Source organism: Pseudorca crassidens, chromosome 10, assembly GCF_039906515.1.
Source record: "Pseudorca crassidens isolate mPseCra1 chromosome 10, mPseCra1.hap1, whole genome shotgun sequence".
Classification (NCBI taxonomy): Eukaryota; Metazoa; Chordata; class Mammalia; order Artiodactyla; family Delphinidae; genus Pseudorca; species Pseudorca crassidens.
The window spans coordinates 22,777,499-22,804,823 of NC_090305.1; the positions used below are offsets into that span (position 1 = coordinate 22,777,499).

Consider the following 27,325-nt stretch of genomic DNA (forward strand, 5'->3'; position numbering starts at 1 on the left):
TCGGAGAGAGCTCCACTTTATTATGGAAAGTTAAAAAAAGACAAACAAAACCAAAAAAACCAGGCAATGGAGAAGGAAGGAGAATTGGGGGAAGAAAGTTGAGGCGCCTCATTACTCACCCCACACCCTCGCAATTCAGTTCAATTGTGAACCACTAGGAGGAACAGAATTAAATAACTAGAGGGGGATACAGAGTTAAGGTTCCCAGCCTTCCCTCTTGGGGAAAACTGAGACAGTAATACTGAGCAAAGGTGGAGGAAGCCATACCCCCAGGTCACCCCAATGAGGTGACTTCAGGGGACAGGGGAGAGGATTCTTTGTGGACACACAAGTAGACGTGGCTTGTAAACCCGGGACTTTGGCAGGTGGGGCTGGGAACTGGGGGATTTTGTAAACCAGGCTGTGGTCAAGAGAGGAGGCAGGCGCTGTAAACAAAGGGGCAGTGACCTAAGGAACAGGAGGGAGAGGTGCCTGTAAATGCAGTGGGGGCCAGGTCTCCCAGGGACATGGGTACTTAAATCCCGAGAGCCTCAGGGGGCGGGTGGGGAGTCAAGGAAGGCTGTGGGGAGAGTTACCCTGCCCATGGAGATGGAGAGGGTGCTCCATCCGTACCCCCCCACTGCGCCCCGTGAGTTCTGTGCTCCTCCCCAGGACTTGATGGGGATCTTGGATCACCTAGGATGCACCAGCATGTCTGATGAGGGTGGAAACTGTGCGGTTGCCTCCGCCCCCAGAAACAGGATGAGGAAAGCAAGTTGGAAGATGTGGGTTGCCCTTCCCTGCCAGGCTCATGTTCAAGGTCTGTCTGCTCTGAATCTTCTGGGCTCCAGGATCTTCAGTTCTGGGAAGGAGGGAGGTATATCCCAGTGTCGGAAGAGGGTCACCTCCGGCAAGACTCATCTGTGGGAGAGGAAGCAATAAGGATAGAGAATGAGTGAGGGTCTCTGCTTCCCGCCTTCCCGACCCACTGCCCACACTGAAGGCCAGTTGGCATGTAGGAAATCTTATAATATCTTCCACATCCTGAGTGCCTGTTACTACTAGTAACAGCCATCACTCATTTAGCATGGATTCTGTGCCAGCCATTCTCATAACTCGTTTAATCTCACAATAACCCCCAGGAGAGGTTAAGTAATTTGATGTCCAGCCGTAGTTCCTAGGTGTTCTACAAAAATTACTTAACCCTCCCAACAATTCCAAGAGGTAGTTATTATTAACCCCATTTCACAATAATAAACTGAGGCCAGAGGTCAGGTGATTTCCCTGAGGTCACACCACAATTAAGAGACAAGATGGAATTCAAACTCAGGCCTGTCTGATCCAAACGCTGTGTTTTTAACCACACTAGAGCGCTCAGAAAGAGGCCTGGTTTTGAAATATGGAGACCTCACGTGCACTTCGCTTCCCAAGACCTCCGTTTTCCCATCTGTGAAAGGAGCAGTTGGGCTAGAGGCCCTGCCAAGACCCTTCCAAGCGCCAACATTAAATCCTCCCCCTCCCTCCTGGATCGCAGCGCCCACTCCGAACACCAGGGGGCGCCGTCGGGCCGGCGGAGCCCGCGCTCACCCACTATCAGGGCCTTGGTGCGCAGCCCGCCCTGGAGCTCTGGCTGCAGCAGTAGCAGTTCTTCCTCATCCTCTTCGTCGTCGGGTTGGGCCGCTGGGGGACTGGAGGCACTGGGGGCCTCAGGTTCGGGGCCCAGCTCCTCCAGCACCGAACTCTCGGAGGGGTATTGGTACGTGGTCTCCAGGGCTGTCTCGCTGAAGGAGATCTTGAGCTGAGGGTGGGAGAGAAAGGGGGGAGGAGGCGAGGTCAGCAGGGGGAAGACCGCAGGGTAACAGGTGCAGGATGGAGAGTGGGGACTGGATTTGGGCACTCGCTGACTTTGTCCTCCCCAGCCACTCTGGAAGCCAGTTGTCCTTTCAGTACTCTCTCTCCAGTCCCAGATTTTCCCTCTTCAATCACATCATTTCAGAAACATTGACTTTGACCTGAGCTTTGGCGGGGGCCCAGGTGGCAGAAGTGAGTAACGGAGGACCAAGTGGGTTAGAGTGTGGGAGGCAGAAGGGTAAAAACAAATTAAAAACATGGAGATAAGTCCTGTGATCAGAACTGAGTCTTTGGGCACCCTGGGAGCAATCAGGACAGCTACCCAGAGGAGGTGAGATTTGAAAAGAGCTGGAAAGAGCTGGCTGGGAGGGATCCCCACCAAAAGCAAAGACAGGCACAATGGTTTCCATAGCCTTGGCCCCTTGATGTTGGGGGAAACCCAGGACCCTGGTCACCAGCCCCTTTCACCCCCCTCACTCCCCTCCTCCAGCTGGAGTGGACCCACAGGAAAGGGTCTTGGGTCTGAGAGGGGAGCGGAGACCAACAGAAAAGCCCAGAGGAGAAGAGACTCTCCCCAAAACACAGGGAGAAGATGAGCCCGAGTGCCTGAAAGGTGCAGCCGGGGGAGGTGACAGGGGCAGAGAGGAAAGTCCGGGCAAACATGGCATGGGGGTGGAGAGTGCACCAGAAGGGACGTACAGAGACAGAGGCAAATGACCAGAAGGGATCTGGACGGGGCAGAAAATCCTTCCTAAACATACTGTCTCAAGAGCAGGCGAGCCCCAGCTGCTCTCACTACCTTTTTACCCTTCCCCTTTGCCCTCCTAAGAAGCTCAGGGGGAAGGGGCAGGGTGGGATTAACTCTGGGAGCCAAAGCGATTAAGGAGACAAACAGGAGGATTCCATGTGAACTGCTCAGAAAGGTCCAGATGATCTCCCCAGGCCTCCTCTGGCGTCTGTTTGAGAAACTCGGGGCTGCAGCCCAGCACCCCTGAGTCTCTGCAGGGACTGGGGTATAAGGAGAGAAACCAGGCTGGTGGCTGCACAGGTGGTTGCTAACACCTGGGTCCCTGAGGGAAGCTAGAACTCAGAGACTGTGTGTGTCACTCCCTGGGTCCAAACCTGGCATTGGCCCCTACCTCACTGGGAGCAAAAGCCAGAGACTGGCCAAGGCCTACAGGGGGCTGCCAGTGTGCCTCTCCCCACTCCTCTCCAGCATCCTCCTCCACTCCAGCCACATTGGCTGTGATCTCCTCCAGCCCCACCAGGGGCACTCTTACCTCAGGGCCTTTGCACTGGCTGTTCCCTCTGCCTGGAACACTCTTCCCCCAAATGTAGCCATGGTTCCCTCTCTCTGCATCATGCTATTATAAAGTTGTCATATTTGCTCCTCCTACCTCCTGGCCCTCTGGGTTCCACTTGTCCCTGTTCTAATGTTTTCCCATAATCACTTACCACCTTCTAACCTAACCTACCAGAGAATTTACTTATTTGTTTACTTATTTGTGTCTGCTGTCAACAGAAACGTGGAAGTTGCCACAATGGGTAAGGAAGGCTTCATCCAGACCTCAGATGTGGTCCCAACAGAGGACCAACACTGGGGGAATACTGGGGGCGGGGTCAGTCCAGTCTGTACAGTCAACCCCCAGTCTGTGTCTGTGGAACAGCTGGCTGGTAGAATCAAGTGACAGGAACCAGACCCCTTATATCCCAGTTTCTCAAAAGGAACTAATTCTATTGCTGACAGATTTACCCAAACTTCTGGGAACCCATTTCGGTTTTCTTTTCATATCACCTTTTGAGATAACAAGCTGCGTAGTTTATTATCTGCTCTGGAAAAGGATCCATTTTATTTGCTCTCCCTCCACGTTTGTCTCTCTCCCCCCACCCTGCTTCCCTCCTCACCACCCGCCCCAGCTTCTGACTGGGCTTCTCAGGAATGCACAGCCTGCATGGGGCGTGTGGGGTGGGGGGTACGGAGGGGGTGACTCACTCCTCTCATCAGCTATATAAGGTCACAAGGGGGCTGGAGAGGGGAGGGGCTGGTCTCCCTGCCAGAGGGGCCTCTGGGGAAGGGCACCAGCCACAGCCCAACCCCTGGGCTCCAGTGGCAGGGCTGGGATTTCTCTCCCAGTGGCAGGGATACATTTGATGGAATTAGCCTGCAAAACAGGAGTTATTTAGGGAAGGGGGGGGAGTGTTGGGTGGCAGGGTCCTCATATTCCTCATCTGGCAGCTGGGGACAGGACATGCCTGTCCCTGATGAGCAGGGTGCTGGGCAAGTGGAGCAGGCCTGAGGGAGGGCCGAGGGGAAGGTGTCTGGGCCTAGAGAACTCTGTGCTGCTTCTTCCCCACCCCCACCCCCACCCCGAGCGGCTGCTTCCTTATTCTCTCACCACATCCTGAGCACAGTTCTGGCAGGCCCGTGGCCCTGCATTTGCCACTCAGCCCCACCAGCCTTCCGGCCGCCCCCCCACCAGGCTTCCTGTTTGGGCGATCTGCTTCCGGCTCCCCTGCTCCCTGACCTAGGTATGGTCACCCTCACAGGTCCTGCCCTGCGCTCAGACAGTCCCTGGGCTTTGGGCCCCCAAATTCACGCCTTCCCCTCTTTGTTCCTCCCCAGAGGCACAAGCCAACCTCTACAGCAGGAAGTGACTTCTCTGAACACCTCGCCTGGTCGTTCCTCATCTACTTCCTTGCGTCTGCCCAGCCTGAAGGGGAGGGGGCTGGTAGCAGTCCAAGAGCTCAGGACAGACTCAGGGACCATAGCTCAGGGATGGGAGCTTAAGCTTCATGTGAAGATGAACTGGGGTCTCAAGTGACCCTGAGCTTTGGTCCCTGTGCTTTCCCACTGATACTGAGGACACAAAAAACAAGTCTGAGGATGTCACACATGAGATGAGAACTGGAGACTAGGAAGGTCTTCCCAGTCTCTGGAGAGATGTTAGATGCAGAGACCTCTCTTTCCTTAGAGTTTTTCAAGCTGGAAACTGGTGTGTGGGGAAGGACGTGGGCCAGGGCCAGGGGGAGAAGTCTGCTTGGCTGACAGCTTGGCTGTTGCCAACTTCCCTGCGCTGCCTTCGTCTGCTGGCCTCGGCCCCCACCCCGCCCCCACCCCACCCCGTCCTTAACTCCCATTGTACTCCCTGCTCTCAGCACAGTGCCTCCAAATTCACTTCTCTTTCTTTCCACCCCAAGAGGAGGGAGAGGCCGGGATGGCAGGAAGAGAGGGGAAAACCAACTGCTGAGCCAGTTCTGGGGACGGAGGGGAAGCCCAGGGAGGAAGGACAGGGAGGGAGTGGCGAGGGGGTATTTTGGAAGAGGAGAAGGCTTTTCTTGTCCCAAGAGAGAAGGGAGTACTGTCTGAAGCAGCGGCCCAGCTGGGGGTGTGCAACCTCGAGGTCACCCACTTCAAATGGCCTCTGTGTGCGTCTCTCCCATGGGGCAGACTCGGGGTTCGAAAGCCTTCTCTGCTCCTTGGCCGGCCCTGTTCCACTCCCCTCCCCCTGCTGTCCTGCGGTGTCCCTCCTCCGCACCCCTCGTCCTCGGGTCTGTGAGACCCTCCTCCGCTCACTTCTCCCTACAAGCCCAAAGCCACCCCTCCACCTCCCCAGGCTTCCCGCCCCGACATCCTCCCCGCTGGAAGGCTGGACGTGCTTTTGCCCTGCGGACCCTACCCTCACAGGCTCCAGGCTGTGGCCTCAGCTCAGGTCTCCCACCAGACGGCCTGGGTTGGGTCACAGAGTCAGCAATGGAAAGAACTGGGGGGCTGGGGGCTCAGAGCCTGAGGGAACGGAGGGTGAGCAGCCTGGGCACAGCCTGAGAGTGACACACCCAGGACAGCGCTTGCCTGCGGGGCAGCCTCCTTGGGCTGGGAAGTGAATGGAAAAGAAGGGCTACGAGAAGGAAGGGTGTGTGCGCAGGGGAGGAAGAGTGGTGGCAGGAATCAACAAGAACGCATAGACCGAGACAAGAATACAGGCGTATGAGACAGAGACAGGAGCCCACAGAGAGCTGACAGTGGGCTTCTGAGGAGTCTGACTTGGCTGCTCCCTACCTGTTTGTGGTGCCTTTCAGGGGACCCCTTGACAAGGCAGCTGCGGTCGAGGCGGAGGTAGCCCCCCAGAACCAAGATCTCCTCGGCAGTTGGGTACCGCTTCTTCCCAGCCCCAGCGACCGCAGCGTCAGCTGTGGCTGGGCTGGCCGGAGTGGCAGGGGCTGCAGGGGGCACGGACCGCCGGGGGTTGACTGTGAAGGTGTGTCCGCTGCGGCGGGGGGCCCCCACCCCTGGCCCTGCCTTCACCCCATAGAACAGCCGGCTCATGAGGGGATCCCCAGGGGACTGGGGGGCAGGTGGGGCTGGGGGTGGGGGAGACAGAGGGGCTGCTGGTGGGGGCCGGAGTTCCCCTGCTTCCTCTTCCTGCTGTCTAGAGCCTCCAGTCCCAGCGTCCTCTGGTGAGAGGGGGGAGGGCACAGAGCAGCGGTTCTGCAGGGCGCTCAGAGGCCTGCCCTGAGCCCCTGCCTCCTCCTTCTCAGCTTCCCCTTCTCCAGCCTCTGCAGCGAGAGGACTCAGGTGCTTCTCGGCAGACTCTGGAGGGTCTGGTTTCTGAGTTTGAGTCTCTGTGTCCCTGGGTGTCCAATCTCGAACCTTCCCAGAGTTCAGGGTCCATTTCCACCCTTCTGTCAGCCTCAAGCCCCTCTCGCCATCCTCCGCAGGGGTGGGCCTCTGTTCTGCTGCCTCCACTCTTCCAGAACTGCTGTCTGGAGCCTCCCTTGTCAGGGTCTCTGACAACGCTGTCATCTCTTCTGGGACCATCCTTGGACTTGGCCTCTCTTCTTGTCTCCCACATTCCTCTGAGCAGTCTTTTCTTTCTTCTCCTGAGCTCAGCCTCCACTCTGATGCCTCCGGTTGTACCCAACTCTGTTCCTGAGACTCTCTGGAGTCAGGCGTCCATTTATGGGCCTCTGTCAGGCCCAACTTCTGGTTGTCAGACTCCACCGGGCTCAGTCTATTTTCCACCACCTCTTTTCTCCTGGGGCTTTGTTCTTGAGGCTCTGCCAGTCTCAGACTCCGCTCTGGAGTTTCTCCAGGGCTCAGCCTCCATTTCCTCACCTCTGACAGTCTGGAGCTCCTGTCTCCAGCCTCTCCTGGGCTCTGCCTCCAGTCTCGAGCCTCCAAAGGCCTGGGGCTCGACTCTCGAGCTCCCCCTATCCCCAGCCTCCTCTCTCTGGCTTCCCTGGGACTGAGCCGCTCTTCTCTTGACTCTCTTCCCTTGGGGCTCTGATCCCGCATCTCCCCAGGGCTGAGTCTCCGCTCCCAGGCCTCTAAAGACCCAGGCCGTCTCTCTGTGAGTAGCTCTTCACTCCGCTGCTGCTGCTGCTGCTGCTGCTGGCGCTCTTGCCGAATAAATCGGTTCTGGTGCACTGGCCCAATGGCCTCCAGGAGGACAGCAGACTCGTCTGGGTCTGGAGGTCCAGCCTCCGTAGTCCCAGGCGCAGGGCTAGGCTCCCCGGGAGACAGACCAAGCTTGGCCCGGCGGCGCTCCAGAAGCCCCCGCTTCCAGGCTGGCATCTGGGACAGCCGCTCCTGCTCTGCCTTCTCCCGGCCACGAACGGCTGCCTCCTCCTGCCGGCGCCGGGCTAGCAGCTGTAGCTTCCAGTCCGGGATGGTGGCCATGGTCCCCTTGGGGAGGGTGGGGAACGCTGGGGGCAGAGAACAGGAAGGAGAGGCTCCAGAGAGGCCCAGAGGGTGAGAATGGGGGTGGGAGGGGAGGTAGTGGAGCGCAGAGGTGGGACACAGAGGAGGGCAGAGGAGCTGAGGGTGAGGACAGAGGGAAAGAGCGGGGAGCAGAGAAAGGGGAAAAGCTGAGAAAGTGAAGGGGAAACTAATAGCCAAGTTGATGGCGGTCGGGGGATGGGTTGAGAGGAAGAGTGGAGATTCAGGGCAAACAGGCAGGAGTCAGATTTGTCAGTACAGGTTATTGGGTATCAGAGACAGTCCCCAGAATGTGAGAAGAGAGAAAAACGAGAGAAGTTGGCGCGAGGGCGAAGAGAGAAAGGAGAGGCTGGACGTGAGGGGGACAGGGTCCAGGCGAGGTTGCCTCACCGCTACCCCAGGAGCGGTGAGAGTGGGAAGAGAGGTCAGGGAATCCCGCCGGAGAGGGGGCACTGGGACCTGAGGGGGTGTCGGGGAGGTGGGAGGGCGGAGAGTGGAGAGGTCTAAGGGAGAAGGGGAAGTCAGGGGGCAGAGGGGCGAGGGTGTTCCGCGGCTGCAGCCCGGCGCGTCTCAGCGTGGGCCCAGGAGGTCCGGGCTCCCCTTCCAGCTCTGCTCGGGCCACGCCTCTCCGGCCCCCCAGCCCCCACCCCTCCGCCCCGCACTCCGCCCCGAGGCGGGTCAGGGGAAATACCCTCCCCCGGGGACTTTCGGAACCCGGGTGTCGGACCTGCCAGCACGTTCCCAGAACCCTGGCGTTCACCCCCACCCTAACGCGGTCCCGGCACCACCGCCTGCCTCCCCCACCGGCGGTGCCCCGGGACCCAGGCGTGCGGAGCACCGGCCCCACACCTCTTTTTTCCGGAGCCTGCCAGTCCTGTGCCCGGGTCTTGGCTCTCACGGAACCCCGACATAGCCGGCCATCCCCACCCGGCTCTGACCGCACAGACAGGCAATCTCGGCACAAAGAGGAGACAGCCCAAGGTTCGGGCCGGGGACGGGAGCGGGGACGGGAAAGGAGACACCCCCTCCCCAAGGCTGAAGCCCCTCAGTCAACTCACACGCCGCGGGGCTCCCAGGGGAGGGGGTGCGAAGGAGCCTGACGTCCGGAGAGAGGAGGAGAGAGGAAGAGGAGGAGAGAGGGATCGAGGGAGATCCGGAGACAGGAGGGAGGGGAGGAGGGAGGGAGAGGAGGACGGAAAGAGGGAGCCAAGGAGGAGGGACGGAGACAGAGACCAGGGGACCGGGCGGGGGGAGACGGCCGCTTTGTCTGAGGACAATGGGGAGAGGGAAGGGGGCGCGGGGCGGAGCCGGGCGAGGGGGCGGAGCCTCGCTCCCTCCGACCCCGCGTGGGACTCGGCTCCGGGTCTCCTCTCTTCCCGCCGCCAGCCCTGGCCCTCCGACGTCTGTCCCCAGGGCTTCTCACCCGGCTCCCGGATAACCCAGGTGTCCAGACCTCCGCCCCCAGCTCGCCAACCCAGGGCGGCGGCCCGTGACTCAGGCCCCTCGAGGGACTTGAGGAGGAAGCGGCAGCTGCTCCGAGCCGGGCCCGCCCTTCCCATCTCCTGCCGCTCCTCCCCACGCATTTGCCTTCCCGGGCCAGCCTTTGTTACCGTGGGGGCCGGGGCGGCCGCCGGGCTGCGGGGGACCCGTAGGGAGGGGGCGGCAGCAGGAGCGGCGCTCGGAAGCCAACGGTTTTGGAAGCTAGCTCCCTTACCCGAGCCGCTGCCCCACTCTTCCGCTTCAACCTATCTGCCGAGGGTCCCCAGGTCTGCAGCGAGGAAATTGGGGGATTTGGAGGAAGGGAGACCGGGTGCTCCGGGAAGGGGGGTGGGGCGGTCCGCGGGGAGTGGCCGCCACCCAGCGGTCATCAGAGGGCGCGGCCGATGCCCAGACTCGAGTCTGGCTCGCCTGTCCTTCCCAGAGGCAGCCCTGCAGCTTGAGAGACACTGACAGACTGCATGCTACACGTAGAAAAACCAGGCTGAATTTTATTTTCCTGTAGCGCCGAGTTACTCGGGAGAGCAGGGAGCCCTTAGTCACCCGAATTAAGAGCAGAAATATCTGCTCAACTAGGTTCATGAGTCTGGAGCCCAGGGGCAGGGCCTAGGGAGCTGGAAAGGCCAGACAGTGGGGCTGGGCTGCAGCTGCAAGGTGTGGAGCCTGATGGGGCAGCCACTATCGTCAAACTTGCGGACCTTGGTCCAGCTCCTAGGAGGGGAGCTAGACGTGGAGAAGAGGATCCTTGAGGCGCAGAGGCCAGAAATAGGACCAGGGGAGTGGTCAGGCCAGACCCTTCTCCTTGTGAGGAGGTTGTTAATGGAGGGTCAAGCCCTAAACTCTGAGGAGACAGATAAGTTCCCCACTCCCTCTTCCTGGCTGGTGAGAAGCGGCCCTTGGAGTCCAATGGCTGAAACTCAGAATTTAAGATATGGAGCTGGACCCAAGGAGTGGAGGCTCAAGCAAGGGAAGGGACAGCTCCTTCAGTCCATGAATATGGGCCTCTGGTCTGAAGCAGCCAAGGCCTGGATGTTAAGGGGATTTGGAATTGGAGGGGAAAAGGAAGTACAGGGCTTGGAACGAGGGTTAGCCCCTCACTCGGCCTCCCCGTCCTGGGGCCGGGAGAGCAGGTGGAGTTTTCTTTGCAGCTGGGCCCGGAGGTAGCGGAGATCTTGCTGGTCAAGTCCGTGAGCCAGGCCCAGGTAGAGGGTAAGGAGGAGAGCAAGGAGGAGGCGGTCAGTGCCCAGGGTGGGCACCACCCATAGCACAGTCAGCAGCTCCACACACACTGGGTGGCGCAGGTGGGAGAAGAGTCTCAGAGCCCGGGGAGACTTCAGAGCCAGAGGCTCGCCCAGCCCCAGCACATGGTAGTACACCTAAGAGAGGGAGAATGGCTTAGAAATGGAGTCAAGCCCTTGTCGCAACTTAGCTGCCTCTTTCCTCCCCTTCCAGGCACCCTCCTTCTATAACGCAGGCCCAGGAACCACCCTTCTGAGACTGGGGTCCCTGACCCTCATCTCTGGTCCGTGAAACTTCCCCAGGCCCAGGAAGCCCATGGTTTCTGGCCTTTGAGGGAGGGCTAAGGGGAGACTATCTTACAAGAAAGGGAGGTGAGGGAGTCAAAAGCAAGAGGCAGGTGGAAGAGTAGGGGAGGAGGAGGGACATCCTTGGAGGGGAAAGAGGTATTCTAGAAAGGATCAGAGGTTTTGGGTAGGGATCTGGGAGCCTCACCTGTTTGAGGCCCATGAGCTCTGCGTAGTCAAAGACGAGAAGGATGCTGAAGATGAGGAGCCAGGAAATGACGTGGAGCACAAAGCAGAGGAGGGGCACCCAAGTGGCCCATGGCTCGGCCCGAGCCTCCCACAACACGGGGCCCCTGGGCACGGGCTCCCAGTACCGCATCACCAGCTGAAGGAGGATGAGGGACTGGGTATCCCAGCAGCCCACCCTTGAAAGACCTAGACCCAGAGGCTGCCCCCATCCCAGGCTGGCCAGCTGCTCTCCCCGCCTCTACCATGAGCATGTTCAACATGTGGAGGGTGCTGGGTGGGGTCCCAAGTATGTAAGAATGACTTGTCTCTACTCTGAGGACTTAAAGAATGGATGAGAGTCACCAGATAGGTACACAAAGTAGCCTAGGCCAAGCACCCACTGAGAAACAGATGAGTACTAACTGGGAAGCTTTCTCTTGTGACCTAGGGAAGTGCTTTTGAAGAAAGGATAGGACTGAAGAGGAGGTAACAAGGGAATCTCAAGCAGGACAACGTGAACAAAGTTGCAACGGTGAGAATGCACATATCATGCTCGGGGAATGACAAGCAGTACACCATTCTTGATAAAAAGTAGGATATGTACTGTGGAGGAATGGGAGCTGAGATTACAGTCCTGAACACCCTTAGTTCTCCTCCTAAACCCATGTTTTATCAGAAGCCTAAGGTCCTTGCCTCTCCAGTCGACGGAATCCTTCCCACAGACTGTTTCCCTTGAGGACTCAGCTGCCAGGGCTTCATACCTGCAAGGCCAGGGCAGTGCATGCCACGTACAGAGACCTCTGAAGGACCCCGAAGTACCGGGACATCCATGACTTCACTGTCTCAGTTGCCATGAGGCTGTGCTGCCCCACAAATAGTAGCAGGAGCCCCAGATCCCAAGCCAGGGGGACAAGAATGCTTTGGTCCTGCAGGGCAGCCAGCCATCCCTGGCGGGCATCTAGCGGGAGTTGGAGAAAGGGACAAAAGATCAAGAAGACTGTGGGAAAAACTCCCTACTCTTATCTCTTCTTGGGACCCCAGGCCATGTCCCTTAATGCTTTCAAGAGCCTTAATGCGTCCTCTCTAGGCTTTGCCCACCTCACTTTTCTATTCCCTGTTTCTTCCCTCTTCCCCAGGCCTCCTTCAGAGCTGGGGAAGAGGATTCATGCTGGTCAGTCACGAAAGGCATGGCTGGAGTGCCTTTCTTGTTTCGGTTCTCCAAATGCTCCCTCTTTATAACACTCTCCATAGTCCTCCTTACTAAGCCTTTCCTTAGAATACTCTGCTTATCGCCCTCTCTCCCCCTCAGTCCTCACTCTCCCGCCTCTCCAAACCGCTAATCCCTGAGTTGCTAATTTAGCCCTTGGTGTCCCCTGCAGCGTCTCGGCGGCTTTCACGGTTCTAGTTCCCTCTCCTGGACTTCCCCTGTCATTTGTCTCCAAGCCCCGCCCCCGCTCCCTCTGCTCCGGCTCCACCTTCCTACCCCAGAGCTCATCCTCGGTCCCTCCCGCTCACCCGGACCACCAGACTCCGAGATTCCTCCAAGAAGTGGCCGAAGGGAGGTAAAGCGCACGAACTCCACTCCAGTGCCAAAGGCCAGGATGAAAGAGGCGAGGGCAGCAGGGACGAGGAGCAGTGCAGGGGCCATGGCGAGAAATGGAGGGGTGGGGAAAGGGGCGGTTTTGGGATTCCCGCGGCCGCAGGCTCCGCCCCGACCCCGCCTCCCGCCTGGGACCCTGCCCAGGAGGGCGGGGCTCCCGCGCACCGACGCCCAGGCTTCCGGCCGGCGCGCGCGGCTCTCTCTCACAGAGCTTCAGGGCTGATCCTTAAGTGCCTTTACCCGGTCTGCGATCTCCGCGTCACAGAAGGGAATGTTAGAATCCCAAGTGAGAGGTGAGAAGGGCAGCGGTTGTTCAGTCATGCACGTGGTTTGAATCGCAGCTGGGCTAGTTTTCGCATCTAAAACGAAGACAGTTCTTCTCTTGCAGGGTTCTTGCAGAAACGGCATTATGACCCCCCCTTCCTTTAACAGCTTTGACTAGAAAACAGCCAGAGTCAGAGGTTACAAAGCCTCAGCTAACACTTTAATAATGAACGGTGAGAGAACGGAAGACTGTTGACCCAGGCGGAGAACCCAAAGCTCTGAATCATCCATTACAGCTTGTTAGATGAAAAAGAATGACTATTTTACCACAAACGCTTAGTCTGTAATTTATTATAAAGCTGATTTGTTGCCTCTCCACTTGCTAAGGGGAGAGAACTTGTCTGTAACACTGAAAGATTTGTTCTATTAATGCCAAAGGCTGTTACTTTGTAAACACGAGAGTAACAATATGTTAAAATATTTGTGATAGAAAACTTTATTACAGTTGTAAACGTTGTAGTATGTTAATTTTATCCAAGCTTGTGATAATTAACTACCTATACAACCTCATATTAGACTCCACTTACTAGTCAGAAAGCACTAAGATCTTTTGTCCAAAATTTTCCCTACAGACCTGTTTGTAATACCTACAAGACTAACATTCACATCTAAAAATCAAAGTAAAGTAAGGTTTTTCTCCATTAAAGATCATGTAGCTAAGGACCTGGTCACAGTAGCTATGACCATAGTAAGGAACTTAGAGATCATGAAGCTAATTCCCTCAGCTAATAGACAGAAGAAACATAGGCCTAAAGAGATCAAGAAAATTTCCCAAGATAAGAATTAAGGAGCTGCTAGTCCTGTGGGCTCAGGGATGACAAAATTGCCGAACAGGATCCCACAGGCTCTACATTCCTTCCCCTCCCGGAGGCTTAGTATTCCCATTCTCCTCTGAATCAGTGCTATTTTATACTGTACCAGACATCATTATGTTTTCCCTCCTGATTCACTCTCCATCCTGCTTTCTGCCTCAGGAAGTTGTCCTGAATGGACTACATCAAAGAAAATCACAGCATTTGAGGGAAGCCTTTCTATGTAACTGTTCCCTCCTCTCAACCTTTTGGGTTTACAGGTGGCCACAACAGAGCTGTGGGTACTGGCAATATTCTTTGTGATTTCTCTACACTCGGCCTACTTACAATTTTCACTTCATTAAACTCTCTCCAAATTATCCTAATTTGATTGTGCCATAGTTTCCTCTTAGGATCCTGACTGACAGAGACATTTATTACACAATGTGCTATGAGCTGTAGGGTTCATTGGAAGTGTAAGAAAAGATCTCTCTTCTCTAGAAATTTAAATCGGGGCACTTAAATTGTACCAGTCATGAAGTGGGTGTGCACATGAGTGCTAAGTGGGGCTATAGAGACAGCAGGTACTGTAAGGAATCCAGTGGACCTCAAGGACACAGGCAGCTTCACAAAGTACAAGGCTTTGAGCAGTGCAAGGGGACTAATATTTATCTGGGTCCTACTGTGTGCCACACCCACTATGGCTATGCTTAATATATATTGTGAGATCAGGTATGTCTAAAAGCCAGCACAGTGTTTGGCAAAGCTCATGCTGTTTCTACTACACCAAAGTTTTCCAAACTTAAGTATAACTTACCTGCAGAAAAGTGCCCAAAACTAATCAGTATTTTTTTAAATTGAAGTGAAATTCACATAACATGAAATTAACCACTTTAAAGAGAACAGTCCAGTGTCATTTAGTACATTCATAATGTGTGCAACCACCACCTCTGTCTAGTTCCAAAGCATTTTCTCTTCACCCCAAAATAAAACCCTGCACCCATTAGGCGGTCATTCCCCATTTCCTCTCCCTGCCAGCCCTGCCAACCACCATCTACTGTCTCTATGGATTTACCTATTCTGTGTATTTCCTACAGGTGGAGTCATACAATGTGACCTTTTGTGTCTGGCTTCTTTTACTTAGCATAATGCTTTTGAGATTCATCCTCAAAACACCGTAGCACAATTAGTACCTCATCCCCTTTTATGGCTGAATAATATTCCATTGTATGGATATGCCACAACTTGTTTAATCCATTCATCTGCTGATGAACATTTGTGGTGTTTTCATCTTTCGGCTCTTGTGAAAGTGTTGATATGAACATTTGTATACAAGTATTTGTCTGAACATCTGTTTTAATTCTTTTGGCTATATACCTATGAGGAGAATTGCTGCGTCATATGGTAATTCTATAATTACCTTTTTGAGAAGCTGTCAAACTGCTTATCACAGTGGATGAATCATTTTACATTCCCATGAGCAATGTAGATGGGTTCCAATTTCTCTACATCCTTGTAATCAACCAACTTCTAAAATTTACAAAATAAAACTGTACTATACCATAAGGCACATAGTGAATATTTATTTATCACAGAGGTTAAGCCTAAGCTAACTTTATAAATACTGGAAAAGCAGGCCAGGAAAAAAAAAAAGGGCAGAGATTTGCTCAACGTCAAAGCTAAAGGATGCTTCTAACGAGATGGGGCAAGGAGAGGGGAAAATATTTTAGTAGCATTCCATAACTCCACCCTCAAATTTACTCACTCCAAGCATTCTTTCAAGTTCTGGACACTAAAATTGTTTCCACTATCTTTTGCAGGGTAAGAATCCCAGTAAGAAAAGAAGAGGAGAAACAAATGGTTTCCAAACAGGAAGCAGGACACTGTGCGCGCCATACAGCAATAAGCACATCAGTCCGGCTAAATGTGAGCGGCGACTTAAGATATTTGAGCACGGGATTGGCCGACTTTAAGAGGCCATTTAAGAAAACTGTGGCTCCCAATCTCCCTGTGTTTGTTTACCAGCAAGCTTTTCAGCCCCACCCATGTTCCAAGACAAATCAGATCAGTACACCCCAATCCTTTCTAAAGCCCTAAGTTCTTTCTTCCAAATATTTCTAACACTTTATATATTGGTCTGGGAGGAAAAGCATACTGGGGTGGGGTTTTCAGGTGGATGACACTTCCAAACTGGAGAGGACAAAGGCCTCTGGCTTGGCTTCCTGCTTTAGTACTCCTGTGAGCAGGAACTCAGGTGAGAGGATGGGCAGCCCAACCCGAAATGGAATGGCACATCGAGGGAAGTCCTGGGAACATGTGATCACAACTCTCTGAGGCTGGAAGAAAGAGAAAACAGAAAGCCAGGGGTGAAAAAGAATCCTAGAAATAGGTTCGGGACCCACTAATCAGTCTTAGCAGCACAAAAACAGTACCTCCTGACGGGAAGCCATATGACACACACTGTCTATGAAGAACTCTTGCCACAAAAGTTGAACCTGAATTTATTCAACCTTTTAAAGTTAACTACGATTTACAGGAAATATAAAAGATAGGAAAACAAGATAAATGACACAACAAGGGAGCAAACAGAAAAATCCAGACTGTGGAACATTCTAAAGGACAAGTGACCTAGTTTCTGCAGGAAGTCAATGGCAGGAAAAAGGCTAGGTGGGTTGGGGGGTATGCTCTAGAGTAAAAGAAAATTAAGAGATACAGCGCAATTGTGGGGATACATGGACCTTGTTTGAGTCCTGATTTGAACTGTAAAAAGACATTTTCAGATGACTCGAGAAATTTGATTAATGGAGTAAGACGAAGTGACCAGGAAACAATTGTTAATTTTGTTATTGACCAATAACGGCATGTGATTATGTAAGAAATGTACATATTTCTTAGAGATGTATATTTCAAATATGTAAGAAAAAATAATAATGACCTTTGCAGTTTCCCTTAAAAATTTCAGCAAAGAAAATGAAAGAAAAAGGGAAAAAAAAAGGAATAGAGCAAATGCAGCAAAATCTAAATTAACCTGTTGAATCTGAGTGATTGGTATATGGAGGTTCGCTACATATTCCCTCTCCCTTTGTGTATATTTCAAAAAATTGTATATACAAAAATAAAAATAAGTCCATTTGATATCAGCAGACCTCTTCCTTCTCTATCCCTCTCTATACCAGAGGTCTTCCCCCAGCCTCTCACTACTCCGTGTTCCCATCTGTACCTCCATTTTCCCTCTAACCTGTTCCCATTCCAGCCACCTCTCTAACTACCACCTCACCAGATCCTGAACACACCACCCCTACCTTATAGGACCGGGGCATGCTGGGTAGGATGGTGCCTCCACAGCAGCTGATGATCTCTCCCATCTGAGGTGGTGGTGGCTGGACTCCTGGGGTCACGTGAATCTCGTAGCCCTAGGAGGAAGAGAACGGTGGAGACAGTAGATGATGCACTGAGAGGCCGTGGACCGCTGGGCAACAGCTGAAGTGTGGGGCAGAAGATGGCCTCTCACCTCCAGCAGCCTTCGCTCCCGAGCCCGGCTCAGGGCCTCCCGAAGGCTGAAGCCAAAGTTCTTCTCCTGCTCAGGATCAGCCACCACATATTCAGCCGGGGGCAAGAAGCAACCTGCCTTGTGGGACTAAGGACGGTAACAGTCAGCATCAAAGCTCAGCCCAGCCCTTCACCCAGCTCTTCTTTCTAGTGTTTACAGGGAGCTCACGAAATGTTTTCAGAATTAAGCCTTCTGCTTCACTAACCTCGTCTTCCTGTACCCACGTTCCTCCCACCGCTTTCTACAGACCCATGTGAGCAGCCTTCTCCCGCCACTATCTCTACGGGTCTGTCATCATCTCCTGGCCTCTCACCTGGCGCAGCCAGTCCAGGGAGAGGATGGGGATGCCCCGCCCCAGGGCACACAGGAACTTGACTGTCCGGCGGATCCGATCTGTCACCAGGTGGGAAGCCTCAGCCACTGAGCTGGCCAGACTGCCCCCCAGGGCCAGCACTGCCCGCTCTCCATGAGCATCCACCACGCCTGTGAAGAGCACCTGTGAAGGGGGTTAGCCAGAGCTGGTCACGGCAGCCAGCGCCATCGGCACCCGGCTCCCAAATCCGCTGGGTCTCCTCCCGTCCTACCACATCTCCATCTCCCACAAAGCCCCAGGGCCCTTCTCTCCTACTTTGGGGGCTGTGGACTCTTGGAGAGGTTTGGTCCGTCGCAGGCTGCGGCTTGGTATTTCCCGGGGCTCCTCCTCTGTCTGCTCTCTCTTTCTCTTGCCTGGTCCTGGAATCACTACATCCTGGGGTTGAGAGAGAACTTGGTGGGAGTTTCCAAGCCCCCAAGCTCTTTCCAAACTAGGTGACTCCAGCCCCCTCCTCACCTCTTCCTTCCTCAGCTTCGCTGCAGGATTTTCTTCTTCTTCCTTGAGGAATGCTGTCTTCTGGGGAGCTTCTCTTTGGAGCCGTTTTTGAAGTGGAGGTGAGTCCGCAGTAGCTAAAGGCCTCTTGCGATTTTGAGAGGCCTCAGGCTGGGGCTCTGGGGTGAAGCCAGATCTATCTGCTGCCCCCCCCTTTGGGATCTGGGGAGCACGAGTGGGTGCCTCGGGAAGCTGGGCAAAGGCAGGCTCAGGAATGGTGCTAAGGGACTCGGCTGCTCTCACTGCCCCTCGTCTCTGGTTCCTTGAAGACTGGGAGTTAGGTTCGGAGGGTGCAGAGTAGGGTTCATGAACGTGAGCTGTGAGAGACCCATGTTTCCTAGTGGCCCTTGGCCTCCTGCTGCAATTGGCTTCAGGGATGGGCTCAGGGGGAACAGGCTCTCCTGTGGGCACTGGAGAGTGGGATTCAGGGGTGGTAGGAACTGGCACAGCACTTACTGTAGAAGACCTTAGTGTCCTGCTCTGACCACCCTGAGCTATGACTTTGGGGGTGACAGGCTGCTCTGTGGGGGACGAAGGTTCAAGGTCAGGAGCTGTGGGTTCAGTTGGCTGGGATGTCTTGACAGAGGACCTTTGTGTCCTGCCCCGAGTGGCCTGAGATGTGGGCTCAGGGGTGAGAGACTGGTCTTTAGAGGTGGAAGGCTGGGGCTCAGGAGTTATGGGGACAACTGGTTCAGGGGCCTTAGCAGATGACCTAAGTGTCCTGCCCTGAGGGGCCCGAGATGTGGGTTTGGGGGTGACAGGCTGGTCTGTGTGGGCAGAAGGCTGGAGCTCAGGGGCTGTGGGGACATTTTGTTCAGGGGTTTTGACAGAGGACCTAAGTGTCCTGCACCGAGTGGCCTGAGATGTGGGTTTGGGGGTGACAGGCTGGTCTGTGGGAGTGGAAGGCTGGGGCTCAGGGGCTGTGGAGATAACTGGTTCGGGAGTCTTGACAGAAGCCCTCTGTGTCCTGCCCCGAGTGGCCCGAGATGTGGGTTTGGGGGTGACAGGCTGGTCTGTGGGAGTGGAAGGCTGGGGCGCAGGGGCTATGGCGATAACTGGTTCGGGAGTCTTGACAGAAGCCCTCTGTGTCCTGCCCCGAGTGGCCCGAGATGTGGGTTTGGGGGTGACAGGCTGGTCTGTGGGAGTGGAAGCCTGGGGCTCAGGGGCTGTGGAGATAACTGGTTCAGGAGTCTTGACAGAAGCCCTCTGTGTCCTGCCCCGAGTGGCCCGAGATGTGGGTTTGGGGGTGACAGGCTGGTCTGTGGGAGTGGAAGGCTGGGGCTCAGGGGCTGTGGAGATAACTGGTTCGGGAGCCTTGACAGAAGCCCTCTGTGTCTGGCCCCGAGTGGCCTGAGATGTGGGTTCGGGGGTGACAGGCTGGTCTGTGGGAGTGGAAGGCTGGGGCTCAGGGGCTGTGGCGATAACTGGTTCGGGAGTCTTGACAGAAGCCCTCTGTGTCCTGCCCCGAGTGGCCCGAGATGTGGGTTTGGGGGTGACAGGCTGGTCTGTGGGAGTGGAAGGCTGGGGCTCAGGGGCTGTGGAGATAACTGGTTTGGGAGTCTTGACAGAAGCCCTCTGTGTCCTGCCCCGAGTGGCCCGAGATGTGGGTTTGGGGGTGACAGCCTGGTCTGTGTGGGCAGAAGGCTGGAGCTCAGGGGCTGTGGAGACATTTTGTTCAGGGGTTTTGACAGAGGACCTAAGTGTCCTGCCCCGAGTGGCCCGAGATGTGGGCTTGGGGGTGACAAGCTGGTCTGTGGAGGCGGTAGGGTGGGGCTCAAGGGGTACAGAAGAAACTGGAGAGGACCCTTGGGGCTTGACTTTGGGTTTTGGGTGAAGAGAGTCCAGCTCTGAGGAAAAGGGAGTCTCCAGAGCTTCCTGACTCTCATTTTGTCTGGTCCTGGGAATGGGCGGTTCTAAAGGAGGTGGAGAGGGCGAAAGGAGGGACTGAGGGGCAGGATGTTTCTGGCTCTGAGAGATGAGGGGGTTTTGGAGAGGCGCTGAAGCCTCCTGCAGTGCAGGAGGCCGACAAGCATCTGGGGATTCCTGATCACCCTGGGGAGAAATGGAAGCCAGTGAGGGAGGAGGAGACAGAGAGAAGAGAGACAGGACTTGGATACTGTTCTTGATCCTTGTTTATAGAGTGTACTCGTGGCATCTCTCTTTCTGTCTGTTCCATTAGACTGGGAATTCCCTCCTTCCCAGAGACCTCTCCCCAGAATGCCAGTACAGCATTCTCCATGTATGGATAACGCTAATAAAGAGGACGGTTAGGAGAAAGAGGAAAGGGGCTTGAAAAAGGAGCTTTCTGAGTCAGGGAGGGAGACAGAACTTGGGGAACAGATATGGAAAACAACAGTGTCAAAGTAAACGGATAGAAGCCAACTAAGGAGCCAACCAAGAAGCCAACTAAGGAGCAGTGAAAATGGAAGAAAAGTTAAACGTATGGGGAAAGGAGTAAATGAAAGCAAGGTCAGGGGAAGGGGCAGTGGAGGAGATTGCAGAGATGACCTGTGGAGTGGGGAGGTGGGTACAGAAAGCAGCTCTCACCCTGGAAGCCTTCTCAGCAGGTGGCATCTTGCAATTCAAGTAGCCTAGACAGAAGGGAAAGGCAAGTAGCTGAGGTCTAAGCAGTCAGTCACTTAGCGGTTGATTATCATGAGGGCTGTGTACCACCTTAGGCTCCCCTCTACCTTCACTTACCTCTCTGCTGCCTCCTGGGGCTCACTGGGGCACCCCTTCCTCCACCTGACTGGCTCCCAGAAGTTATGGGGTCTGAAGCAAGTCCCTGAAGGTCTCCCGCCCCCGCTCCAGGCTCTGGTGTCGAACCTGAGGCCTGGCCTTTCTGGTCCTGGCCCCCCGCCTCTGTCTCCCCTGTCTGTGGGCCTCTGTCCAGCATCACTTTGGGTACCTTCCCTTGTAACCCACCTGCCTCACACTCTCTCTCTGCTACTGGTTTCTCTGCTTCTCTGTCAAGTATTTCTCTTGTAAGAGTCTGCTTTTCTCTCTCTTTCTCTTGTATTTCCTCGGGTGTCTCAATTTCTACCTTCAAACTCTCCATATCCCTTTCAGTACTTGCACTTTTTACTTTTTTGTCAGACTCTTGTTTCTGAGTATCTCTAGCTAACACCTGTTTTTGTTCTCTGTCCTGTATCCCCCTCGTTGATTCTTCCTCTCCCATCACATCTTCCCTCTCTCCTTCCGAGGGCAGTTTCTCAGTTTCCCTCTCCAATGGCCCTCTCTCAGGGGTCACCCTCTCTGCTGTCTCTCTTGGTGTACCCATGTCTTCCTCCACAGTCTGCATCCCTCTGCCTTGAATCCCCAGTGGCTCTGCATGAACTGAACTCTCTGGATGTTGCTCTTGTGGTGCTGCCGTAGGTGGAGAGGGGCAAGATGCATGGGCTTCAATGTGGGTGGCAATGGGCTGGGTCTCAGAGGCTTCAGACTCTCTCGGACAGAATGGCTGTGTAGCCAAGACCTCCCATGGCTCATCCAAGGAACCTGAAAGCAGAGTGAGAGAGAGAGAGAGAGAAGAGGGAGGAGTGTAGGTTGAAAAGATAATAGCTTGAGAAAAGATGAAGACAAATTCATGCATAATAAATTTAAATGGGTTATTAAAGGAAAGCTGGGAGTAAGGAAGACAGTCATAACATTTAACATTTGTCTCAAAAAGTAAGCCCAAACCTTCATATAAAAGTTCTCTCAGTAGCCTCTTAAAAACTTATGCTAGACTAGTTGCTCTATGGGTCTGACTTAATATGGCATTTTTTTTCTGAGGAGATGGAGGAACATCAGCAAAACGTCAAGGAATATAAAAGAAACGTGTAGAGGGGGAAATAAGGATGCCAAGTTCGGGACACAGAGGAGGGGAGAGTTTCTTATACCTGTGGCCTGGAAGCTGCAACGGGAAGGGCCAGGCTCTTGGGGCAGAGTAAACAGGAAGGCCTGGGTGGGTTCATCCTCCATGCTGGGGACTGTTGCACAAGAAAGCATGGCCTGAGCACTGCTCCACAGAACTCCAGGGTCCCATTCTTAGTTTCCCACCCTGACCGTCCCAGCTTTCACACACTTCAAGGACTACCAGTCTGATCTCCAAGCTCCTGTTTGTACCAGTATCCACATGATACAGATGTCCTCACCTTCCAGGCTCTGATTCTCTCTCTCCACAAAGCACTGGGTAGCTTGCAGGTCCAGATCTTCAGAATCTGGTGGGGGAGGAATATAGGATAATTAAAAAATCACAGCTGACCCTTAACTCCTTCCTTTTACTCTACTATTCCCTCCTCAGCCCCAACACCATGCAATAGACTGAATCTCTGTGTCTCCCCCAAAATTCTTACATTGAAACCTAATTTCCAATGTGAGGGTATTAGGAGGTGGGGCTTCTGGGAGGTGATTAGGTCATGAGGGTGGAGCCCGTGTGAATGGGATCAGTCCCCTTATAAAAGAGACTCCAGAGAGCTTCCTTGGGCCCTTCTGCCACGTGAGGACATAGTGAGAAGATGGCTGCCTATGAAGAAGGAAGCGGGGCCTCACCAGACACTGAATCTGCTGGTATCTTGGACTTCCCAGGCTCTAGAAGTGTGAAAAATAAACTTCTGTTGTTTATAAGCTACCCAGTCTATGGTATTTTGTTATAGCAGCTCAAATGAACTAAGATACCCTAGAAGCATTCTTTATTGCAGGGGTTAAGGGAGGAAGAAAGGCCAGCACTAACCATCGTGGTTGTCTCCAGAGTCCATGGTCCTATCCACATGTGGTTCTCTCTCCCCTTCTGTGGGGGTCTGGGCCCCCTGTCTCTGTGGCTGGGTGGGTTCCCCTGGAGTGCCTGTGTCCACCACCAGATCTGCTATGTTATTCCTTGAGACAGGGAGAAGGTCCTGCTCCACTTGGGCCGCGGGTGACCCACCCTGGGCCCCAGCCATAAAAGCCCTGCCCTGTTCAAGAACGGCTACAGCCCACTCTGTCCCAGTATCTTCTTCTGCCTGAAGCTGGCTCTTTCTTACATCTGCCACTGCTGAGGCTGCTAAGGATGTGTTCTCCTCCGCATCTGGGTCACAGTCCCCAGCTAGAGGAGGCTGGGCTTCTTCTGGATACACCACAGGCAGCTTTGCTGGGCCTCCTTCAGCTTCCACATCTGTTTGATGTGTCCATGCTACAGGTACTTGATGCTTCTCCAGAAGTATAACAGCTGGCCGTGGTGGGACTTCCTCCACCACTTGTGTGTTGATATGCACTGTGGCAGAGGCGTGGCTTCTCTCCAGGTGGAACCCTGGTGAGCTCTTCTCTTCCGCCACCTCTGTATCACTGTCCCTGAGAGGAGGATGACTCTTTTCTGAATATGCCTTGCCCGTGTGACCCCTGGGAACAGTTCCTGTCTTCTCCACTGGGAGCCCCTTTTCCTTTACGTCTGTGTCACTGTCTCTCCCAGCAGAGGCTTGGCTTTGCTCCAGAAGGGCCACCGGTTGGGCCCTATCGTCTTCTGCATCTGGATCTCTGTTCCACGCAACGGCCCGGCTCTCTCTTAGATGTGCCAGCGTGAGCGCTGCTGAGACTTCTTCCTTGTCATCTGTATTGCTATCGATCACGACAGAGGCTCGGCTTTTGTCCAGAGGGACAGTCAGGGGGGCCTCCCCCTCCTCTATATCTGTATCACTACCAGCCGGGCTCTCCTGCTGATGTGCCACGCCAGGTGCCCGAGGACTCTCTGCACCAACTTCATGGAAGATGTGCCTCTTCCTCACAGGAACTACAGCTGGGGTCGCAGGGATCCCCTCTTCTTCCACATCAGTATCACTGTCTATGAAGCCACAAGGCTGGGCCCTTTCCAGATGGACCCCAGTGAGCCTTCTCAGAGGCCCGCTCTCATCGTCCACATCTGTGTCACTGTCCTCCCCAGCAGGCTGGCTCCTCTCCAGAGTCACTCCAACTGGAACCACCCTACTCCTCGCGCTCCTCTCAACTTTCGTGTCATTGTTCTTCTCCTTCACTGAACACTGATCCTTTTCAAGCTGGATTCCAGTTGTGACAGGTTTAGGCTGTTCTGTCTCTGCAGCGGTGACTCTTCTGGCAGCTGAGGGGCCCTCCCCTGCTCCTGGTTGCTGACTTTCTTCCTCATCTGTGTCACTGTTCAAGTTGAAGGCAAAAGGTGGCCCAGGGACATCCAGGGCAGAGGAAGGTCCCTCTTCATCGCTGTGAAGGGAAGAGAAGAGAGAGTCTATAGAATCTATTTCCCCAGAAGGGATGCCCCACTCAACTAGGAGCTCCTTGAGGGCAGACATGAGGTAGTATTTTCTTTTCTATCTCCAGCAGTTAGTTTTTTACTTGGCACATCAGAGGTGCTCAATAAAAATTCAGTTGATTGAATGAGTATGTGTAGTTCCCCAGCCCGGACTTTCATGGTAATAAGTTCTCGTAGAGATGGATCCTCCAGCCCCTGATTCCTCCTCCTTTAGAGGACTCAGGTGTCTGGCCCTTTGGCACTCACCTCTCTGGAACTACTGTTGCCAAAAAGGAGGTCCTTGGTCCTTTCACCACACACTTTTCAGAAAGAGAATCTGTCAGTTGTAGAAAGGAGTAAGTTGACAGTTTTACACTCACAATCCCCATCTCCTCACCCGCCCTCCCAATACACAAACTTACCTACTTCTTCCTCTGAGTCCTCAGCCAACAGAAGCCTGTGGGGTTGAGTTCCTCCCTGTACCCTGGGTGTCTCCTCTATAGTTAGAGGGCCCCGGGAGACAAAGGGCAGGGGGACATCCAAGCGATGGTACTGGCAGGGCAAGTCAGCAAAGAGAATCAACTCCCGGTCCCTCAAACGATGACTCACCCCAGGGCCCAGGACCTTAGGAGGCCTCAGGATTTGAGTACCATTGAGGCTTCCACAATCCCGGAGGACAGGCGCCTTGTCCCAGGCCAAGATTTCAATCACCGCATGTTGTTTGGAGATAGATGAATAGGGCAGGGCCACAGAGCAATCAGGCATTCGGCCTACCACATTCTTCCCAAGGTATAGTGGGAAATCTAAGAATTAGAGAGGTATATGGGTTCCAAGGCCAGCGTCCTGACCTTCTATTAGGAAAATGTTCCTGTTAAGTACCTCACTACTCACTCAAGGTCCCCCCATGCATTAGAAAAATAAAAGGCCCCAGGATATCTAGCTAATAAAGAATATATGCAATGCATTATTCATAATCAATACCCCATCCATCCACACTGGATTATTTTCTATTGTAAAATATACATAAAATTTACCATTTATGTAAAATATACATAAAATTTACCATCCAGCCAACTTTTCAGTGGACAGTTCAGTGACGTTAAGTACATTCACATTGTTGTGCAAAACATCACCACCACCCATTTCAGACCTCACTGGATTTTTATCTGAATCCCTTCATCTTCTCCTACCAAAGTAAAAGCACCCCATTGAGTCCAGGGCACTTGCCTGGAGCAATCAGATCAATCAGCCCCCTCTTCTCCATTCCCAGTAAAACCTTTTTTCAGATCTCCCAGATGCATATCTAAGCTTGCAAGCCTCCAATTACCTCGCCACAGAAATAAGAGGCCTAAAAAAAAAAAAGAAAAAGAAATACCAGTACTTCAGCACCCAATAACCCCTGACCTTTTTCTGGTCCATAGGAACTACTGAAGACACGCAGTCGCCCAAGGGGCTCCAAGCTACACCCCAAAGATTCACTGGGTCTCTCTTCAACCTCCTCCTCTTGTTCAACTTCCCAGTTAATAACCTGGGTGTCTTCCATGATCTGAGGAAAAAACACATTATTATCACCTCTTTCAGTGGGTCACACACACAGCCTCAGAGAGGAGACTGCTAACTGCTGTAAACCTGGATAGCTATGGAGGCTGATGCTTCCCCTTCTGCAGTCATTCTGTTGTTATTCTTCTGAAGCATTTAAGAAATATCTTTGACCATGATACGGAATAAGAAATAAATATTATAGAGTCCCCAGTACAGAAATATATACAAAAACACATGCTTGGGACTTCCCTGGTGGTCCAGTGGTAAAGAATCTGCCTCCCAACGCAGGGGACTCAGGTTCGATCCCTGATCAGGGAACTAAGATCCCACATGTCGCGGGGCAACTAAACCTGTGTGCCACAACTACTAAGCTCGGGAGCCTCAACTAGAGAGCCTGCGTGCCACAAACTACAGAGCCCACGTGCCCTGGAGCCTGCGCGCCACAACTAGAGAAGAGAAAACCCGCACAGTACGACTAGAGAGAAGCTCCGGCACCGCAATGAAAGATCCCGCATGCCTCAATGAAGATCCCGCATGCTGCAACTAAGACCCGACACAGTCAAAATTAAATAAATAATAATAAATAAATAAATCTTAAAAAAAACAAAAAACAAAAAAAAACCCACATGCTTATTTATAGACAAATGTTTTGAGAAACAATGTTAAGCCTTTATACAACACTCTGATAGTTGTCATTCTGTTTTTTTCTCTTCTCAATTCTTTAAACACCGATTTGCAATCCACTAAATTGATTTCACTATCCACTATTGGGATAACTTTTGCCAAACACCAACTATGTATCAGGCATAGTAGCCATGAGGCAGGCGTTTAGGACACTAAGGCTAAAAATATTCAATCAGGATAACATAGCAGGTAAATGAAAAGGGTAGGAATAAATGTGCTTCTGGCTGCAAAGCCCATGCTTTTTACACTTTATCAGATCATCTCAGTGTGATCAGACTAAACTGCAAAAAATCATAACAGCCAAAAGAGAGGCTTGGTAGGTGTCAAGCACTGCTCTAAATACTTTATATTCACTGACTTATTTAATTATCACAAGAACCCTGTAAACTATTATTATTGCTTTTTTTTTTGGTTGTTTTCCTTTTGGACACGCAGCATGGCATGTGGGATCTTAGTTCCTCGACCAGGGATCAAACCCCTGGCCCCTGCAGTGGAAGCACGGAGTCCTAACCACTGGAGCGCCAGGGAATTCCTTATTATTACTTTCTATTTCTCAGATAAAGAAACTGCAATACAGATGGATTAAGGAATTTGTCCAGGACCACCCAGATAATGTCTCTCCTCTGTTTAATATTCTTTGATGGATTTCCATGCCCATAGGATAAAATAAAATCTAAACTCCTTAGCAAGACCCTCCACAATCAGAACCTCATATCCTCAAATGTATATCCCACCCGCACCTCACCCAAGCCTATGATTCAGCCACATGGACCTTCTCCCCAGTCTCTGAACACATTGTTCCCTTTCATCTGCAGGCCTTAGCCAGCTCCTTAGCCCTTTGCTCATAGTTTTCTGGTCCAAATCCTACCCATCCTTTACAATTCAGTTCAAATGTCACTACCTCAGCAAAGCCTTGCCTGGAGTCTTCTCTGCTTTCTGGTGTTTCCCATGTTACTAA

At 53.3% G+C, this 27,325-nt stretch overlaps 3 protein-coding genes and 1 long non-coding RNA gene across 17 annotated transcripts in view; 1 reads left to right on the plus strand and 3 right to left on the minus strand.

The window, feature by feature from the left end:
* PPP1R18 (protein phosphatase 1 regulatory subunit 18) lies at nucleotides 1–9,396 on the minus strand. 4 transcript variants are annotated; one of them, XM_067752388.1, is made up of 4 exons: nucleotides 9,261–9,396; nucleotides 5,888–7,533; nucleotides 1,567–1,777; nucleotides 1–900 (listed from the first exon to the last, which is right to left on the minus strand). In XM_067752388.1, exons 2-4 carry the CDS (start codon nucleotides 7,505–7,507, stop codon nucleotides 881–883), a joined length of 1,851 nt encoding a protein of 616 aa, XP_067608489.1. In that variant the 5' UTR covers nucleotides 7,508–7,533; nucleotides 9,261–9,396; the 3' UTR covers nucleotides 1–880. The 4 variants fall into 4 exon arrangements, with proteins under 4 accessions (XP_067608489.1, XP_067608485.1, XP_067608487.1 ...); XM_067752384.1 differs by lacking the exon at nucleotides 9,261–9,396 and adding an exon at nucleotides 8,970–9,108; XM_067752386.1 differs by lacking the exon at nucleotides 9,261–9,396 and adding an exon at nucleotides 8,396–8,748.
* On the plus strand, nucleotides 8,251–16,646 carry LOC137231798 (uncharacterized). Its single transcript, XR_010946731.1, has 3 exons — nucleotides 8,251–8,527; nucleotides 11,243–11,326; nucleotides 15,330–16,646. It is a non-coding gene; the product is annotated as an uncharacterized lncRNA (long non-coding RNA).
* On the minus strand, nucleotides 9,515–14,946 carry NRM (nurim). 4 transcript variants are annotated; one of them, XM_067752452.1, is made up of 4 exons: nucleotides 12,310–14,946; nucleotides 11,556–11,752; nucleotides 10,775–10,951; nucleotides 9,515–10,419 (listed from the first exon to the last, which is right to left on the minus strand). In XM_067752452.1, the coding sequence occupies exons 1-4, from the start codon at nucleotides 12,440–12,442 to the stop codon at nucleotides 10,138–10,140; spliced, it is 789 nt and encodes a 262-aa protein (XP_067608553.1). In that variant the 5' UTR covers nucleotides 12,443–14,946; the 3' UTR covers nucleotides 9,515–10,137. The 4 variants fall into 4 exon arrangements, with proteins under 4 accessions (XP_067608553.1, XP_067608552.1, XP_067608554.1 ...); XM_067752451.1 differs by having other exon boundaries at nucleotides 10,775–10,969; XM_067752453.1 differs by lacking the exon at nucleotides 10,775–10,951.
* MDC1 (mediator of DNA damage checkpoint 1) overlaps nucleotides 15,073–27,325 on the minus strand; it is a 15,074-nt gene continuing 2,821 nt past the window's right edge. For 5 of the 8 annotated variants that reach the window (XM_067752339.1, XM_067752338.1, XM_067752340.1 and 2 more), the window contains 14 exons: nucleotides 25,546–25,687; nucleotides 24,564–24,944; nucleotides 24,409–24,478; nucleotides 22,639–24,113; nucleotides 22,061–22,126; nucleotides 21,806–21,895; nucleotides 20,625–21,422; nucleotides 20,472–20,515; nucleotides 17,889–19,976; nucleotides 17,688–17,807; nucleotides 17,373–17,555; nucleotides 17,021–17,146; nucleotides 16,812–16,922; nucleotides 15,073–15,845 (listed from right to left, as the gene is read on the minus strand). In XM_067752339.1, the coding sequence (XP_067608440.1) occupies nucleotides 15,678–15,845; nucleotides 16,812–16,922; nucleotides 17,021–17,146; nucleotides 17,373–17,555; nucleotides 17,688–17,807; nucleotides 17,889–19,976; nucleotides 20,472–20,515; nucleotides 20,625–21,422; nucleotides 21,806–21,895; nucleotides 22,061–22,126; nucleotides 22,639–24,113; nucleotides 24,409–24,478; nucleotides 24,564–24,944; nucleotides 25,546–25,687 (5,862 nt within the window). In that variant the 3' untranslated portion in view covers nucleotides 15,073–15,677. The other 3 variants (XM_067752345.1, XM_067752344.1, XM_067752343.1) reach the window with 3 other exon arrangements.

Excerpts from the sequence above, each read along its gene's own strand:
- NRM (XM_067752451.1), bottom strand. The coding sequence starts at position 12,442 with ATGGCCCCTGCACTGCTCCTCGTCCCTGCTGCCCTCGCCTCTTTCATC. Across the intron at positions 11,753-12,309 it reads CTCGGAGTCTGGTGGTCCGG|ATGCCCGCCAGGGATGGCTG; the intron begins GTGAGCGGGAGG and ends AACTCCCGCTAG. Across the intron at positions 10,970-11,555 it reads GCACTGCCCTGGCCTTGCAG|TCCCTCATCCTCCTTCAGCT; the intron begins GTATGAAGCCCT and ends TGGGATACCCAG.
- PPP1R18 (XM_067752384.1), bottom strand. The coding sequence starts at position 9,105 with ATGGGAAGGGCGGGCCCGGCTCGGAGCAGCTGCCGCTTCCTCCTCAAG. Across the intron at positions 7,534-8,969 it reads CTGGGTTATCCGGGAGCCGG|CGTTCCCCACCCTCCCCAAG; the intron begins GTGAGAAGCCCT and ends CTCTGCCCCCAG. Across the intron at positions 1,778-5,887 it reads CTGAAAGGCACCACAAACAG|CTCAAGATCTCCTTCAGCGA; the intron begins GTAGGGAGCAGC and ends TCCCACCCTCAG.